This window comes from Pithys albifrons, chromosome 12, assembly GCF_047495875.1.
Source record: "Pithys albifrons albifrons isolate INPA30051 chromosome 12, PitAlb_v1, whole genome shotgun sequence".
In the NCBI taxonomy this organism is placed as follows: Eukaryota; Metazoa; Chordata; class Aves; order Passeriformes; family Thamnophilidae; genus Pithys; species Pithys albifrons.
In genome coordinates, this window is record NC_092469.1 from 5,671,445 (window position 1) to 5,687,828 (window position 16,384).

General features: G+C 39.9%; 1 protein-coding gene across 3 annotated transcripts in view; it reads right to left on the reverse strand.

The window, feature by feature from the left end:
* TDRD12 (tudor domain containing 12) overlaps positions 1 to 16,384 on the reverse strand; it is a 28,518-nt gene that overhangs the window by 1,907 nt on the left and 10,227 nt on the right. For 2 of the 3 annotated variants that reach the window (XM_071567750.1, XM_071567752.1), the window contains exons 11-27: positions 16,305 to 16,365; positions 15,502 to 15,609; positions 14,924 to 15,109; positions 14,118 to 14,268; positions 12,967 to 13,094; positions 11,184 to 11,372; positions 9,695 to 9,823; positions 8,110 to 8,227; positions 7,232 to 7,365; positions 6,921 to 7,141; positions 6,679 to 6,778; positions 4,991 to 5,178; positions 4,473 to 4,683; positions 3,841 to 3,933; positions 2,622 to 2,755; positions 1,046 to 1,155; positions 12 to 63 (exon numbers count right to left, since the gene is read on the reverse strand). In XM_071567750.1, the coding sequence (XP_071423851.1) occupies positions 12 to 63; positions 1,046 to 1,155; positions 2,622 to 2,755; positions 3,841 to 3,933; positions 4,473 to 4,683; positions 4,991 to 5,178; positions 6,679 to 6,778; positions 6,921 to 7,141; positions 7,232 to 7,365; positions 8,110 to 8,227; positions 9,695 to 9,823; positions 11,184 to 11,372; positions 12,967 to 13,094; positions 14,118 to 14,268; positions 14,924 to 15,109; positions 15,502 to 15,609; positions 16,305 to 16,365 (2,313 nt within the window). The remainder of the gene's footprint in view (positions 1 to 11; positions 64 to 1,045; positions 1,156 to 2,621; positions 2,756 to 3,840; positions 3,934 to 4,472; positions 4,684 to 4,990; positions 5,179 to 6,678; positions 6,779 to 6,920; positions 7,142 to 7,231; positions 7,366 to 8,109; positions 8,228 to 9,694; positions 9,824 to 11,183; positions 11,373 to 12,966; positions 13,095 to 14,117; positions 14,269 to 14,923; positions 15,110 to 15,501; positions 15,610 to 16,304; positions 16,366 to 16,384) is intronic. The other variant, XM_071567751.1, reaches the window with a different exon arrangement.

Below are 16,384 nucleotides of genomic sequence, written 5' to 3' on the forward strand. Positions count from 1 at the left end.
CATTTTCTTACCATGGCTGATGCAGTTTAGAGTCGTCTTCTTCCTCTGTTTGAGCTACATCATCTAAAAAGACATCCAGAAACACCTCTTATACCTACACTATAGAAACTGCTGTTTCCAGAACACACCAGTACCATCATAAAAATAACTTGCTGTCAATGAAATTACTGCAAGATACATTTGGCCTTTATATTGGGTACTTCCTACCCTAATTAACTGAAAATTTTAAATAACAAGAGTATTATAGTTGGTGTAAGAAAAATAAAAAAAAAACCTACCAAATATGCAGTTTTCCAGGTCAGGCAGAAGTTTTTCCCAGTTTCAATACATTATTTAAAACCTGAAAAATGCCATTTTGGGAGTTGATGGGGAGTTTCAGGGATGAAACAAGTAGTACTGGGTGTCACCATCACAGCTTGAAACACAGCATTAGTGTGACTACTACACCGAGGGAAAAAAAGCCTTTACAGTAACCACTCCAGGATCTCATCTGAGTTTTGTCTGCTGCAACTTTTTCATCCCTCAGCTTCCACTGCTCCAAACTCATGTGTCAGCTGCTGGCAGGTAATCCTCTGTCCCCCTGCTATGTCTCAACACTTCCAAGCCTCTACTGACTGAATGCCACATCCCCAAGATTAGATTAAAAAGAAATGGGGAGGAAGAGCCATTTTCTGACACACCAAATCTCAGGAACCTCCCAGAGAATTACATTATTCCAGCTGTTATTTCAGCAGATTTCAACTCCCTTAAGCCCTGTGGCCTTGGACAGCAAAGCTCCTGTCCCCTCTACAGCAGAGGCTTCCTGCTCACACATTCCATTCAGAGCCAAAGCACCGGAGTCTCACCAGGACAGAGCAGTCCCCAAACAGCCATACAGCTCCATTAATGAGTCTCCTCACTGTAAGGCAGCTGTGGCTTCCTGCAAACATCAGCTATCCTGGACACTGACAGCAGTCTATATCTGGCACAATGAGTTTTAGAGTGATACTTAAGCATCTAACTTGAATTCAAGTTTGAAAACTTTAGGAAGTTATAGAAGGTTTACCACATGGACAAGTCTCAGAAGTATTACAGCTTTCAGAAGAATTTTCTTGTCTTGACACATCCTGTGGACTGGATGCCTTCTCCAGACCAGCTGTGTCCTCCTTTACATTTCTGAACATAGGAAAAGACAGTTTTAACAGAAAACCCACAAATGATACCCAGTCAACTTCACCTTACACAAGCTCTCTGAGTCAGTCGCTTTCACTTAATCTGTATCTTACTAACAAAGCCTGCACTAAATTCTGAAGGTTTCAACAGTAGTATCAGACAGCCGTTTTTTAAGAAGTGATCCAAGCAGCTGCATTACACATCTTTGAGATGGAGCTATGGCACAGAGCACCACAATAAAGTTGTCTGGTCTCTGGCATTACATGCTCTGGTAACCATGTTCCCAACCTTCCTTTCCTGTTCACTAACACTATGAAAGAAATAAATACAAAAATGTTGTGCCTGAGGTAGCAGAAATCTTACAGCCCAAGAGTGCTCTGTAAGGAGTAACACCTGAAAAAAGAGCCTTCCAAGCATCAGCAGTGCAAACACTGTTCTCATACACCAAGTTAGAACAAACACAGGAGAAGCCAAATCCTTTGGTGAGCATTAAAATGTGGCACAGTTCTAGACAGGAATGCAGGAGCCTCAACCTCAGAGGGAAATGGAGTATGGAGGGGGTCAGGCTTCCTCCTCTTGCTGACTGGTGAAGTCACAGAAACAACAGCCTAAATGAACTTGCTCAACCCTAAGACAGCAAAGCCTGTACTGCTATTCCAGGGACCTTTCTTTGTCTACCAAGCAATAGCGACTCTGGAAGAAAGTATTTGGGATTTCTTCCTTCCTTCTACACATTTTAAAAGCCTTGGTTGGTCAGACAGAAGTATTGAAATTTATTTTCAATGATGGCTCTGCTAAGTGAGGATTAAGTGGCTAAAGAAACACCTGCACTGGGGGCCATGGAGGAGCCAGAACAAAAAGTCTCCAGCTGTCTTCCTCAAGGGTCTAAGGACCTGCAACAGAGCAGAGCCCTCCCAACACACACAATATTTGCTCAGTTCTAGAATTTTATAGCGCAAAGAAAAAAAAGTTTAGTGCTGCTTCTGCAAAACCCACCACACAGACACACCCCTAAAATGTACAGCTCTAATCATTTTAAAGGAAACTGGTTTTGTTTTCCAGCTTGAACTCTGCAGTTAAACACACAAAAATAACATGCTCTACTGCTCTGACTCGTACTAGGTAGTGGCTGGTAAGCATTCAAACCACCCACTGACCGTAGGAAATTGTTACAATCTGAATTCAGACTCTGTATTTTTATTATCAACTTGACTGTCTGCATCAATTCTAGTTTAATGTTTTCTAGAACTGGAATTTTCCCTTGTGGTTATGTGGCTAAAGAATAGTTAAAGGGAAGTAGACACATCATGAATACAATTGTTTCTGTGTTTAAATGAAAATCACAGTCAGTAATATTAATAACAAAAATATCAGTTAAAATCAAATAGCATCGTTTCTTAGAAAAATATATGCTGAAAAAAATCTGAAAACACAAATGCTCCAAGTTCTCTGCATGATCTGATACTTGCACATGTCTGCACAGCTTCTGAATTTCTTGTATGTGTTCTGGATTGTCAGCTCCCAGCCCCGTGGACAAAATCTCGGATCGAATGTTGTATTCATTGATCCACATCTTCACACTGGCAAGGTTGGCAACCCCGACCTGAAATTACACAACATAACAAATGGAAACCAGTTCTTAACTGGTCTCACTCCAAATCAAAGCTGCTCTTTAACTCAAACTTGAAGAGTAGCCCTACTGACTTACACCTGTAAGCAATTTGTTTTCTCTGATTTTTCAAACAGGAACCTATCCCTGTTTAATTGTTTTCCAAGTATCATCATCTTTTCCATTGTGATAATGGCTCAGGTTTGTCCTGTCTAACAGAAGCAAGGGGGCAATGAAATCAACAATCCCAGCTGTGATCATGTAAGTGAGAGCAGAAAATGCACATCACATAGTCAGAATAACTGCTGGGCAAAGGAGGGTGGGGGGGCACGGTAAGAAAAACTCTGAAGAAAAACCAAAGCCCAGAGATGGGTGAAAGGCTGAGATACATCATCTGGAAAGAGAAGCTACTAAAGAGAATGACTTCCAGATAATTTTCTCGTTCCACTCCATCTTTTAGCTGACTCACTCCACAAGACCAAGTTCATCTACTGGATGTTAACATATGTGGAACTGTAAAACAAGAAAAATCCAAGAACAAGAGCAGCCGTTCTTCCTATTCTGATCAAGAAAATTATGGAGAAAAGCTTCAGTATTTTTTAACTTGTGGAAAAATTTACAGGACACAGCAAAGTAGTGCAAGACCTCTAAGGGACAGCAGAGTTCAAAATATAAACAGACTAAGTTAAGTCTAGTTCAAGACCTCTTGGATATCAGCAAACCATTTTGGAGTGCTCAAGTTTCATTCTTCCAAAGAACGCATGAACTACAGAACTGATTTTACATGAAACTCCTGAAAACCAGTACTGCCAAAATACACTTTTGTTACTAACTTTGTGGAATAGTCTTGGACGACATCCAGATTACTTCTAAGCATGACAAGGATGAAAATTCTACAACTCCTGAGCAACCTGTTTCAGTGTTCAGACACTGTCACAGCACATTAAGCAGCACCACTACATGAATATCACACAGGAAGATCATTACAGGAAGAGACAACAAGGAGAGATAAGAACGGGTGTTTTTTATAATGGTTATTAAGATATGGAGATTTCATACTGCTGTCATTCTATACCTACCATTGGGTCAACCCAAACTGTTTTTCCCAAGGTATGGACTATTTTTGCATGATGTAGCTTTCCTTTAATTTTGTGATGAATGCGATCAGTCACCTGGGAAAAAACAAGGTGTCACTGAACTTCAGATGGATGGATACCAACACAGCTTTACAGTTACTTTAACTATAAAACTAACTATAATGAAACAATCTTCTGAGCGATAACAATGGAAAGGGCATTGAATAAATAAATACAGTCTTGAATAAACCAGTGGAATACTCCAACTTAACTGCGGGTTAGAATTATATTAGCTTTTAAGGAAGGAGCCTCAATGGAAGAACACTCAAACATGAGTCAATTTATAGAGGCTCCCCTACTGCTCTTCCTCCCCCAAATTCAAAAGAAGTCATAACCTGTTCTGGTAGAAACCATTTAAATCACAGAGGACAAAATCCCATGAATTTCACTATGTTATTTTGTAGGAAAACAAAAACTCCTTTCTTGGAATCTGGCCCAATAGCAGATATTTAGTGGCAATACTAATAAGCAATGAAATTAGGTATCTAAATTTACAGTTTGTGTAACTGTTTTCTTGTAGAAAGTAACACACAGAGAGAAGGTAAAGAACACAAAGGGAATAACCTCAATATTACCTTTGGATTCCATTCAATTTCATTATCAACAGGTTTCACTCTACACACAACAAATTCCAAAGCCTGAGCTGGCAGACTCTGAAACTTTGCAGGTAAGTGAAGCAGCTGATCACTATTGACTTGACTTGTTCTGCCTTCATCTATGTATTTAATTGTGACCTTGCAAAGAGAATTTTCTTCCTCTTTTGCTGGAATGTCTACCACCTGAACCCTTCAGACAACAGGAAAAGGAACACAGAATTGTTATTCATGTAACCAGGTTTTTTTAATCTGCTCTCATTGTAAAAATGGTACTTTCACAACACACTCTGCAAACCCCGTGTATGTGCAAGGGGAGTCATCCCGTCTGTCATTCAGAACTTGGTGAGCACGTGAGAGCTTTTTAGCAGGATTTGAACAGCACTGGGGTTTTTGCTGCTTTTGGGGATGGATTGACTTTTTTTTACATGACAGTCAAATTTTTAAAAAGCTTTTGATAAAAACATGCACAACAAAGTAAAAAGCCAAGAAAATTTTACCTGTGGCAAAGGGTTCCCTCATACAAAGCATACAATGTTGACTTCTCCACGGTGTTTACAGAAATTCTGTGTCCTGGTACCTTAAAATAATCCTTCATTTCTCCAGCAAGAATTGCATATTGGTCCTTCTGTTTGTCAACTATTCGACCAAAGTAGTTTGTTGCATGCACAATGTGGAAAGGCACTATCTGAAAGGGTCAAACACATGTGCAGAAAGGAGGGCTGGAGGATTGCTTAAACCAATGAAATATGTAAGGCTTTATATCCAAGAACACCTACCTAATTCCAGCCCAAAAAGGTGACAGATGCTGCTGTACACACACATTTCAGAACACAGTGAGTTGTTACTATTATTCTTAATCCTGACTGCCCATAGGTCAGTGGACAGGAATTCATGGAGCAAGAACTGTTAGGTCTCAGCTGATGGGATTCCACTTCAGTGAGCACAAGCGAACCCTGCCAGTTACTCACCACTAAGGCATTCTGCACTGTTCCAGCTCAACTCTAAGTGCTCTCCAGCTTCACAGGGAGCTTTAGAAGAACCGACTGCTCTTTCTGCATTAAAGTCACTTAAATGGATGACTGCAGATACACAGCTGTCAACACTTAGGCATAAAATGCTGGGTGATTCCATCCAAAGGGCCATGCCAGGCTGGAGTGCTGAGCTGTAGGTGGGTATGTGAGGCCAGACAGGAAGGCCAGTGGGGGCCAGAAAGGCAATTCACACTTACCAGGAATCCTAAAGAAAACATCAGGTGACCTGAGGTTCTTCAAGGAAGGAAACATTACATGGGGCTCCACAGAAAAAGGAAAGTGACTTCTAATCCAAGGGATAATCCATTTATGAGACAGATACCCAGGCTCTGGTGCTACAACCAGAACTAAATGAGGAAATGAAAGCAACAACTGCTGCTGTGAGAGCACCTCGGGCGAAGTTTCTAAGGGAGCTGCAGATACAAACTGTTACTGGGATGTGAAGAGCCACCATAACAAAGTCTACCCAAGAGCCATGAAGTTTTCTTGAACGCAGAACTATTACAAAAAGAGTCAAATTGGAACAACACTCTGTAGCAAAAGAGTTTTCCAAAGCACTAACATCTTAATAAAAAGTAACTGAACTCTTCTATCTAAAAGAGAGAAGCTGTATCCCATTTCCTGTGGCTACTGCCAATGACAATACAAGTCTCAGATTCCAAGGCCAGAAAATGCTCAGTTTTCATTAAATTTGCATGAACAAGTCAGTTAAAAAAAATCCTTACTTCCAACAATACAACTAACATCTTCAACTTCTCTTCACTCCCTAAGATTACTTTGTGTTTCCCCTACAAGTAATGTAACTGAAGTTTCTATAAACCTTCATCTTTGTTAGTTTCTGTATAAGGTCTTGATTTATAAAGGGAAAGAATAAACAGAATACAAGTCCTCTTCCCATGGAACTGGAAACTGAGGTAAACTCAGAATCACCTGTAAAACAATTTCAGATCAAGCTAAGGACACAAGGAAAATCTGGCACACTTATTTAGCCAAGAAAGACAGGAAAAGAGTTAAAAAATAGGAAAATTGCCAAGACAAATGCTGTACATACTGCAGAAAAATTAATGGAATACAAAAAAAATGAAGTGACATACTAAATAGCTGTTTAAGACCTGTCCTCTTGGTACCCAAACCCAAGGAAAATTGTAACTTACCAATACACTTTCAGGTGTTTTTATCATTTCATCTGGGATATTCTGGGTTATGTCTATCAATAAATTAACTTGATGACGATCTGGACATGCTGTCCTATGCCTACATTAAAAAACACCAAAGGTTTAGAAAAAACTCTTTGTTTTCAGTTGTAAACTATTTTTAGGTGACTTCCAACAGGAAAATTTATCAAGGAATCAGCAGCAGTCATCATTCAGCACACAAAAGTTTGACATGTCCTTACTTGCAAATCCCAAATGCTTTAAGAGAGGCACACAGGGGCCTTGAAAATTTCTCATTTTCTTCAGATTCCAGCACCCTGGCAGCCAAATCATGTAGTTCTTGTGGAATTTCAGCCTCTGCACGCTGCAAATAGCCCAGAATCTCAAGTGCATGACAGAAATTGTTCTCTGTCAGCAGAATGACTGACTTGGCCTTTGTATGTTCTGGATCTATAGAAGAAGCCTGAAAGTAATAAAAATATTTTTGCTAGCTTTTATGTATTCCTCACTAACAAACCACTGTGACATTAACCCCCTAGAGGTTTACTCAGACCTTCTTCAGAGTGCAGAAGTTGTCAGTCATGCTCTGTAGGCGCTGGCCAAAGACTCTCAGAGAAGGGAAACTGAAATGGATCACACAAGTTGCATCTGTAATTCCCAAGGGCTCCAGGCAGTCATCTGTTAAAACTAAACACATTTCACACAGACATGTAACTGTAAACTTCAGACAGTTTGTAAACTTCAAACTTCACATCATATGATAACAACTGATTTCCTTCTCCCCTTTCACTGACTGGAAAATGAAGAAAAAGGTCTTTTCCCAATACAATTCCATAAGGCATTGTATTTCTCCAGTCAGTAAATTCCATGAGCATATGGCAGACACAGCATTTCATGCCAGGCTCTAATAATGTGGCATAATTCTCTATCTCCTGTCAGCATCACAGAATACAGAGCATTGAGCACAGCCAAGTACTTTACAGGAGTAAGACAGAAATACCACAGGAATGCCCACAGCTCTGTATGAACCTACAAAGCAGAGGGAAGTCCATCTTCTAGCTTTCAATGTACAAAATGGCAAACAAATTCAGTCTGAAAATGGATAAAAGCCTTTGTTACTGCAAAAAACTTGAAAATTCTACTGAAACTTATGGGAAATCATTACCATGTATCTCTTTTCAGACTTAATCTCCTCCATAGTGGAGACAATTGTGAAATCCTGGTAGTTTTTTGCCAATACTGGTAATAATTAACTAATACAGGGACAACAGGAAAAAAGAAAACAAGAGACACCAGCTGCAACACTAAGAAGTAAATGGACAACTGGAAAGAGTTCACAGGGATCTGCTCCTGTGGTAGTGATAACCCACTGTAAGAACTTAGTGTAGATCAGCACAAAGACACAATCCCAACTAGACAGAGAATCCTCACCCAACACAACAGGACTGCCAGAACTGTGCATTTTTCTCCACCGCTCTGAGACACAATTGGCATTACACTTGCTCTCTTTATGTTTCTTCAAGCAAACTATTGAGTTGTTCTTGAGTGCCTGGATGACAAAGGGAAGAGTTACACACTCCTTCAAGGCAGCAGTAACTTCTCTAATCAACTCTACTAAACAGTGTCTCTTAGAATCCAGCACACCTTAACTACTGTAAAGATGTACAGGGAAAAAATTAATGAAATTTAGGTTGCTTATATGAAACTAAAAAAATATATATTATGGCAATTAAGGTCATTAATTTCCTGTATATAAAGAAAACTAAAAGCTCAGGTTCCCATGGATTAATAGTCAGATGTTTAAGAAAGCACAAATTTCATTTGAAGCTTCTCCTGCCATTAATGTGTTCTCTCAAACATGAATCAATCCCATCATCTAACAACATGCAGACTCACATTTCAGTCTCTCAGAACAAGCACTGAAAATTAACCCTTGGAATATTTCATAGGCAGGTAAGATACTTGAAGTTGGTGTACACGAGGATTACTGTGGACAGATTCAATCCTACTTTAGCATCAATGAGCACTTTCAGAGGCGGCGGGTAAACAATTCTGATATGTCTGAAGAAGTGAACCCTCAAGTATTCAAGGAAAATGTTTTACAAAGTGACAAGCCCAAATCAGATCTGCTTCCATTAACAATCAAAGAATAAGCATTCCAGATACAGTAATGTTTACATAAGAAGAAACCTTCAAGTATCACAGGATCTATGCCAGCTTCTGCAAGGGAATACGTCCCCATGGTTCAGGACTTGCACATCTCCTCCTAGGGTGATCAGACTGCACTCCTCTTACTTTACTGGAGGACCAGCAAAGAGAGAGACAGAAGTGATGTTCCCACTGCTATGCTGTTGTATATATTCATTGCTATTCATGGTCAAACCATTACATTCTAATATCTGAAGAAAGAACTATTGCATGGACTGTTTTAGTCTCCACCCCGAAAAGCTGAGTACACAATCCCCCAAAATAGGTGTGGAACTGGAGGGGGTTTTGTTGACTTGGACTTTGAAGCAGCTTTATGAGAGTTTTAAGGCAATGCACATTAAGCATGCCTTTTTCCTTACCCTCATTCCTCATGACTTTAACCTTAATTCTGTCAGACTTTGACAGGATGACACAAAATGTTTCTTTCTAATCAAGAGAAACAGCCCCCTACAAGTTCCACAACTGCAGAGCAGAAAGCAACAGAACAGAATGTCCTAATACACTCAGCTTAAGTCTTCTCCCCTTGGCCCAGTCCTAAAAACAGTAAGAATTAAAACTGACAGGACATTCACTTCAAGTCTGTTTGATTCAACTCAAAGTTCCAATCTGACAGACAAAATGCAGGTAAGAATTCATGAATGAACAAGCCTTTCTTCTTGCTTGCAGGGCAGCTTGGGGTTACTTCCAGCAGGAATAACTTCCAAATTCAGAGTCCTCCTTTATTCTCAGAAGCCAAGATACTTCTGTCTGTTATAAATTACCAATTAAAAAAATACACTTTTCTATCTAAGTTTAAATACTTTCTTACCTTATGAATCATCTCTACTTCACTTACTGAGTCAGTGAATACCAGCACCTTCTGAGGATTCCTTTGGGTAAAATCCAGTATTTTGAGTAACTCACTAATTTTGGTGCTGTCCATGCAAGGCTGAACGACCTAGATACAAAACAGAGGGCTGGTAATTCATGTAATCCATACATATTTTACTATGTAATTCTTCTTTTTAATAAGCACTAAGCATTACTCTGTAATACCAAACTGAAGCTGGTAAGTGACAGCTCTGGTAAGTGGCAGGTCGTCTGTTGAACCTACAGGAGATAAACTCTCTGAATGTTCATTCAGGACAGCTTTCAGAAGCATAACTAAAATCCTTCACATCATCAAAATCCCACATTAAGGTTTTACATCAATTTGAAGTGATTTATCAGCTTAGGTCTGGAATTTTCAAGCATCACTACAAACAGAGAAAGATGGGGCAAGACTATTTACTAGAGCATGTAGTCACAGGACAAGGGGCAATTGCTTCAAATTGAAAGTGAATGGGTTAGATTGGCTATTAGGAAGAAACTGTTCCCTAAGGGTGGGCAGGCCCTGGCACAGGGTGCCCAGAGAAGCTGTGGCTGCCCCATCCCTGGAAGTGTCCAAGGCCAGGCTGGATGGGGCTTGGAGCAACCTGATCTAGTGGAAGGTGTCCCTGCCCACGGCAGGGGGTTGGAATGAGATGATTTTCCAGTTCCCTTCCTATCCAAACCATTCTATGAATCTGTGAAAAGCCTGACACTCCCGAAGTTTCACTCCCAAAGCATTCTGCACAACTGCAATACTCTTAATAACTAATGCATCCACATACTGGCATGTTCTGTTCTGTGGAATCATTCAGACTTCTCACAAAAAACTTGTCTCTTTCCAGTTTTCTGTCATGTTCAAGAATGTCTAGTCTTGGAGACTTCCCAACATTTTAAAGTCCCCTAACTTTTCCACTTTGAGACACAAAATTGAAATCACACTTAAGCCATTTTGTATATTCTTAAAGAGTTACACCCCACTGAGTGGAAATCAAGTGAGAAGACACCTACCTAAGAACATGTAATAGGCTTTCTGGAAATTTGAGGTCAGAAGTTCCTTATTGTGTGGCACAAACCAACAAAACAAGCATTTTACGATGGCAGCCTTGGGACAGCTTACCTTGTAGTTGTTCCCACTCACAGTGACCAATTGCAAAAACATCCTGATAACATTCTGGTCACAAATTGTACTGTTTGCAAATATTTCACATTTAGATTCATTTGCACTAAGTATGAAATATTTGAGGGACTATCTCCACCTCAGTCCTATAAGGAAGGTGAGAGACCTTCAGCTCATTCAGTGACTCCCTTGCACAGGACTTGAACAGCTACTTCAGCTCACACATGGCAGTTGCACCTCCACAGCTGAAACAAACCTGCAGCACCCCCTGCTTCCAACAAACCATCAGGAACCACACAGACAAGCTGTGACATCATTCCCAGATTTTTACCTGTTGCACATTCCCACAGATGGCAGCTTCTTCAGTAACTGTTACTACAACATAAGGATCATTCATGAACTCCTTCATCAACTGTGTGATGTGTTTATTCCACTGAGTTCCCACAGCAATGATCTGATGCAGTGGATTCCCTCGGGCTTGAGCAGTGGCTTTCTTGTAACAATCTAATATAGTAAACACCTATAAAGAAAAAAAAGGGTTTTTTCTCTCTTCTCATCCTATTCCAGGGAGCACGTGACAGCATGGAAAAGTAACACTGTTAGAGGACACTGGGCTTTCCAGCCACAAAAACACTACCACAGCAAACCACAACTTTCAGATCCCAAAAGGAAGTGTTGAGTATGTACACTTTTATCCTATTCTTTGAATGACTTCTGAAACAAGAGAAAGCAACAGGACAACATGAAGTAACAGCCTGTGCACATACACAGTACTGTAATGCAGAATTCTGTTCAGAGAAGATGGAAATCTTAGGAAAAGGATCTGTTCAAACCTATGAAGTTTAGTACTAGACAAAGTAGATCAGAGAGGTCAGAGGCAGTCAGCAAAAAGTAGGAGGTAACCACAAGACAAACCAGGTGGGGGTGCTGAGGGGTGTGCACCATAAAATTATTTCTAAAAACCAAAAATCACTAAATCTATTCCTGATGACAGCACCTTAAATAACAAGCAGTCCAGTAACATCAGGAGTTCCAGCAAAGCACCACTACACTAAGAAATACTTCAGGGCTCTGCCACAATTTTAAGAGGTCTCTCTCAGCCTGGCAGTAAAACTTAACCAGAGCAGCAATGGTTTTGATAATCACATTTGTGTATCACAATGCTTTAGAAGAGCTGCAACAATCCAAACATTATCAAGTGTTTGCTTTCATCTGGAAGAGCATCTCCTTCCTTCTATGCAAGACTGGTGCTTTTGAGAAGCTGAGAAGATCCTACAAAATGGCAGACAGATACAGGCACAGGATTTTACAAACCACTTTTCTCACAATCTCCACATGGTGTACCTGCACTCTGCCTCAAACACAGGAATACAACCCAAAGAACAGCCTAACTACACAGAAGGAATGTCCCACTGTGTGTGGGCATTTAATCTCACTTACGACTTGAGATTTGTGCTACCAAGGCACATTTGACAGCTTCACACAGATAGAGGAAACTGGGCAGTCTCCATTAGGATGTTTCCCTCACTGTTTACAGTCAGAAACACTGTCCTTTTGTCTTATTGCCAACTTTTAAACAGAAAATAGTAAAAGGTTCATCATTTACAAAAAATTTCCAAAATTGATGTCAGTGAAAAGAGGGGTGTAAGCCTTTCTTGTGTACTGATGCTGTAGTACTGACAAAAAGCACATCTTACAAAGCTTTACAGCAGCTACAGAAAAGTACCAATTTTCTCAAACTTGAGCTCTAGTCATAATTTTAAAACTGGTAAAATATAGATATCCTTGTCAACATGAAACTTAATGTTGTTCCTTTTACATGCTTGAGTTGGGACCAGTTTCTCCTTTTTCCTGGGCTGACATTAAGGCCCAAGGAAAGCTTTTATGGTTATTTCCAAGACAGTTTGATCATTCATCTTTGCCTTTCATTCCAGAGAGCCTGAGGAGCTTACCCACAGGACAGTTCTTGATCTAAGGCTGACCAAACATTGCTAAGATGATGCAAGTCTTTAAAGCAGATTAAAAATCTCTACACCAAAAATGTATTGCCACTGTTTCAGATATGTGCACAACTGGAACAGCATTTTACCAACTGACTGTATAAGCCATTTTACCTGTGCAGTAGGGTCAGAGAACAGCACCTCAAACTCATCAAGAACAAGATGGCAAAGTCGACACAACAACCAGCTGTTCTGTTCCAGCAGTCTCAGAAGGCTGGATGGTGTAGTCACTACTACTGTACCTACAAGTCAGAAAAAAAGACTGTTAACATTAACTTACAACTTCAAATAATATTAATAGAACATCAAAGGACAGAGCAGTGTTATTAAAAAGTCCACATTTGAATTTCAGATGGGAAGGTGCAGAGTTTCCTGCTTGTTTGGGTTTTTTTTTGTTTTTAATAGAGAACACAATTCCATTTGCTGACTTCTGGTCAACAGTCCTTTTAAGTTTGCTTGTATTTTTCTACCTCTTCTTGTCTTCCAAGATTGAGTGGGCAAAGCTCTGAGATTTTGGAATCAAGTGAAATGCCTGAAGGTTAACAAGTTTACAAAGCAGGATGCCATTTCATTTTCCAGTAAGGTACTGGAAGTAGAGATAACTTCAAAATCAAGTAGCCAGAAGGAAGGTTTTTAAATACATGCAAGAGCAACTTCAGAAAAGTGCAGTTGCAAAAGTGGAGCAAAGCACACATTGTAGCTTAGGTACCTACATACATGTGTGCATGTATATCTATATATATATAAATAAAACCACACCAATCTTTATCAGTGCAAATACACCAACAGCTCTACTCTGAGAAGATCTGGATTCATTCACCAGGCTCAAACTTGAATGATGGATGAAAGAATGCAAACTGCTGAAATGGAAGGTTTTACACAACCTTTCATAGTTTGAGCTACAGTTCTTGTTTCCTCAGCACAAGAAAAAGCCATCTTGGAAAATGCAATTATCACCCAAGGCTTAAAACAAAGGGACCAAACTAGAGTAAATGTTTTAAGTAGTCTCCCAATAGCTTTTTTTATTACTTTTATGCTGTTTCTCTATGGAGCACCTTCGGAATATGTTTGAGTTACATGCACAAAGTACTGAGCATTTATTGCAAAAGCAAGTTGTAAACCACCATTTAAACAAACCAACCAAAAAACCCCCTTCACTTTGAAAAACTTAAGAAGCAGAAATGGCTTCTTTCACATGTTCCTGCAATTAAGGCAGCCCACAATGCATTTCTTCAGGCATAGCTAAGATGACAAAGTATTCTTACAGCCTCGCGTTTTCACACGGCTGGCGGCTTCCTTGTTCTGCCCAAGGATTAAGGTTGGATGAAGGTTTCTGCAGCCTTTCCTGTATGTTTTCAGTAGGTCAAAAACAAGTTGTGCCTTCTTCCATCCAGGACATACAATAAGTGCTACTGGCTAAATACACATAGACAAAAATAGACAGCACAGAATTAGACCAAAGTACAGAACCTTAAGAACTTTATTATTTCAGCATTTAGGGCAAAGCCACAATCTACAACACAGCCTTTAAACATTCAAAACTGAGGCTTTCAGTACTATGGCACCTCCTGAATGCAGATGTTTGAGACACCAAAAGGATACATGCAACAAGGGACCGTAAAAGGTCCAAAAATTTAACAGAAGCAGCAGCATCTTCTCTTTACTTGGGGTCCTACTGGGCTATTTGCAGAGGTCCCTTACATCTCAGTAACTGTTTCTGTGAGCTAATACAAGTTTAAAAATTAGTTATAATATTTAAAACATGAAATTAAAAATTCTATTAGCTGACTACACAGTATTCCTATAGAAACAAAGCTTTATCACCCACTCACGTGCAATGACATGGACCACTTTTTAGGGATTACTTGACAAATAGTTTGGGACTCCCCCACTCACACAGACTATCTCTGTAAGCCTCTAAGCAGAGGCCTTACAGCCATTGTCAGACACCATGAAGGTATGCTAAGAGCACATTAATGTGCACATTCCAAACATTTACTGGCTTTCTGATCATTATTCTACAGCTGCACTTTATAGTAGTAACAAGTTTTCTGTTCTGATGTATACATACTCCAGTCATGTTTGGCAAGGCTTGGTAGGTGCTTTTCAGCTGCAAAAGTGTAAGAACTGGTGGAATATATAATAAAGGATCATTCCCTTGATGGGAGATGGCAACAAGATCATATCCCCGAGCTGCTGGTGGCCAACAGTACGACTCTGTGAAGTTGGGGCCTGGAAACTTGTTCCAATCAAGTTCCTACAGAACGAGAAATTAAGAGTTCCACCTGAAAACCATGTGCTTAAAACACTAACAAAGGACAAAACACAACACAGAGTGATTTAAAAGCTTTTGACTCACCACAGACTACATGTAACAGGTAGTATGTAGCAGGTAATATGAAAAAAATTCTTCTGGGCCGAGTTGTTAGAATATTAAAATTCAAATCCCACCTGTAGCCATGGTTAATGTGCCTGAGTTTACAGTTCTTACAGCATCTCTCTGAACCTGCATTTATTCAACCACATGAATAACCTCCTAAACATTTCCCAAACAATCTGAAGTATTACTGTAATATTTAGTATATAAAGTTAAGGTATGATATTGGTCTTAAAAAGATATTCAGTGTAATATCATGACATTAGCATTACCTTTTTCAGGCCATCAAAAAGTGGTGCTGTTTTCAAAACTGATGATGGCTCAATTTTCTTGCTAAGGAAAATAAATTTTTTTTCTTCAAGATTTTGAAAACTCTGAAACTAATGAAAAATGGATGAGAGGGGCAATACTTAAAAAAGGGGGCTTAGCTTACATACAACTCAGAAGCATTCACTGTATTTAAAAAATGGTATGTTGATAAAAATGAGCCAAACAAATTGTAAATACAGTTTTAAATATACATACTAGTAAGTTACATAGACCAATGACAAGACAAATATTCATTATTACTAGTTCTTAAAGACAGATTTTTAAGATTGCCATAACACAACCATCTTAAACCCCTCGAGAGCAGCAGTGGATGTTCTGTGTACAGCTGGCACTCGGTCCCACTCGAGCCAACGAGCAGCACGAGGCAGGGACTGCAGGCACAACACAGACAGCTCCATTGCTCCTGCCCTCTCACTTCTCTTCTCTGCTCCAGGATGGGTCCTCTACAGTAGGCTGCAGTCCCTTCAGGAACACCTGCATGGAGTTCCACCTGCTCCTCTGACCTCGGCATTACCTCTGTTTCTCACCGTTTATTTCTGTTCCCTTCCCTGCTGTTTTTGCCCTTTCTTACACTCAGAGCCAACCCCTGCCCAGGATTCTGGCTCAGCTTTGGCCTGCAGTGGGTTTTGTTGCTGATGCAGCTTCAATGAGCCCTGACCTCATTCCACAAAGACCACCCCTGCAGACCCAACAAACTGAATTATCTACACAAGAGATGTTAAAAGAAAGATAATGCTTGAAATACCTGTTGGTTTTTTTCAACCGCTTGTGTCCAAAGGGAACCAGAATATAAGAACTGTGGAAGTCTGAGAAACACACAAATAC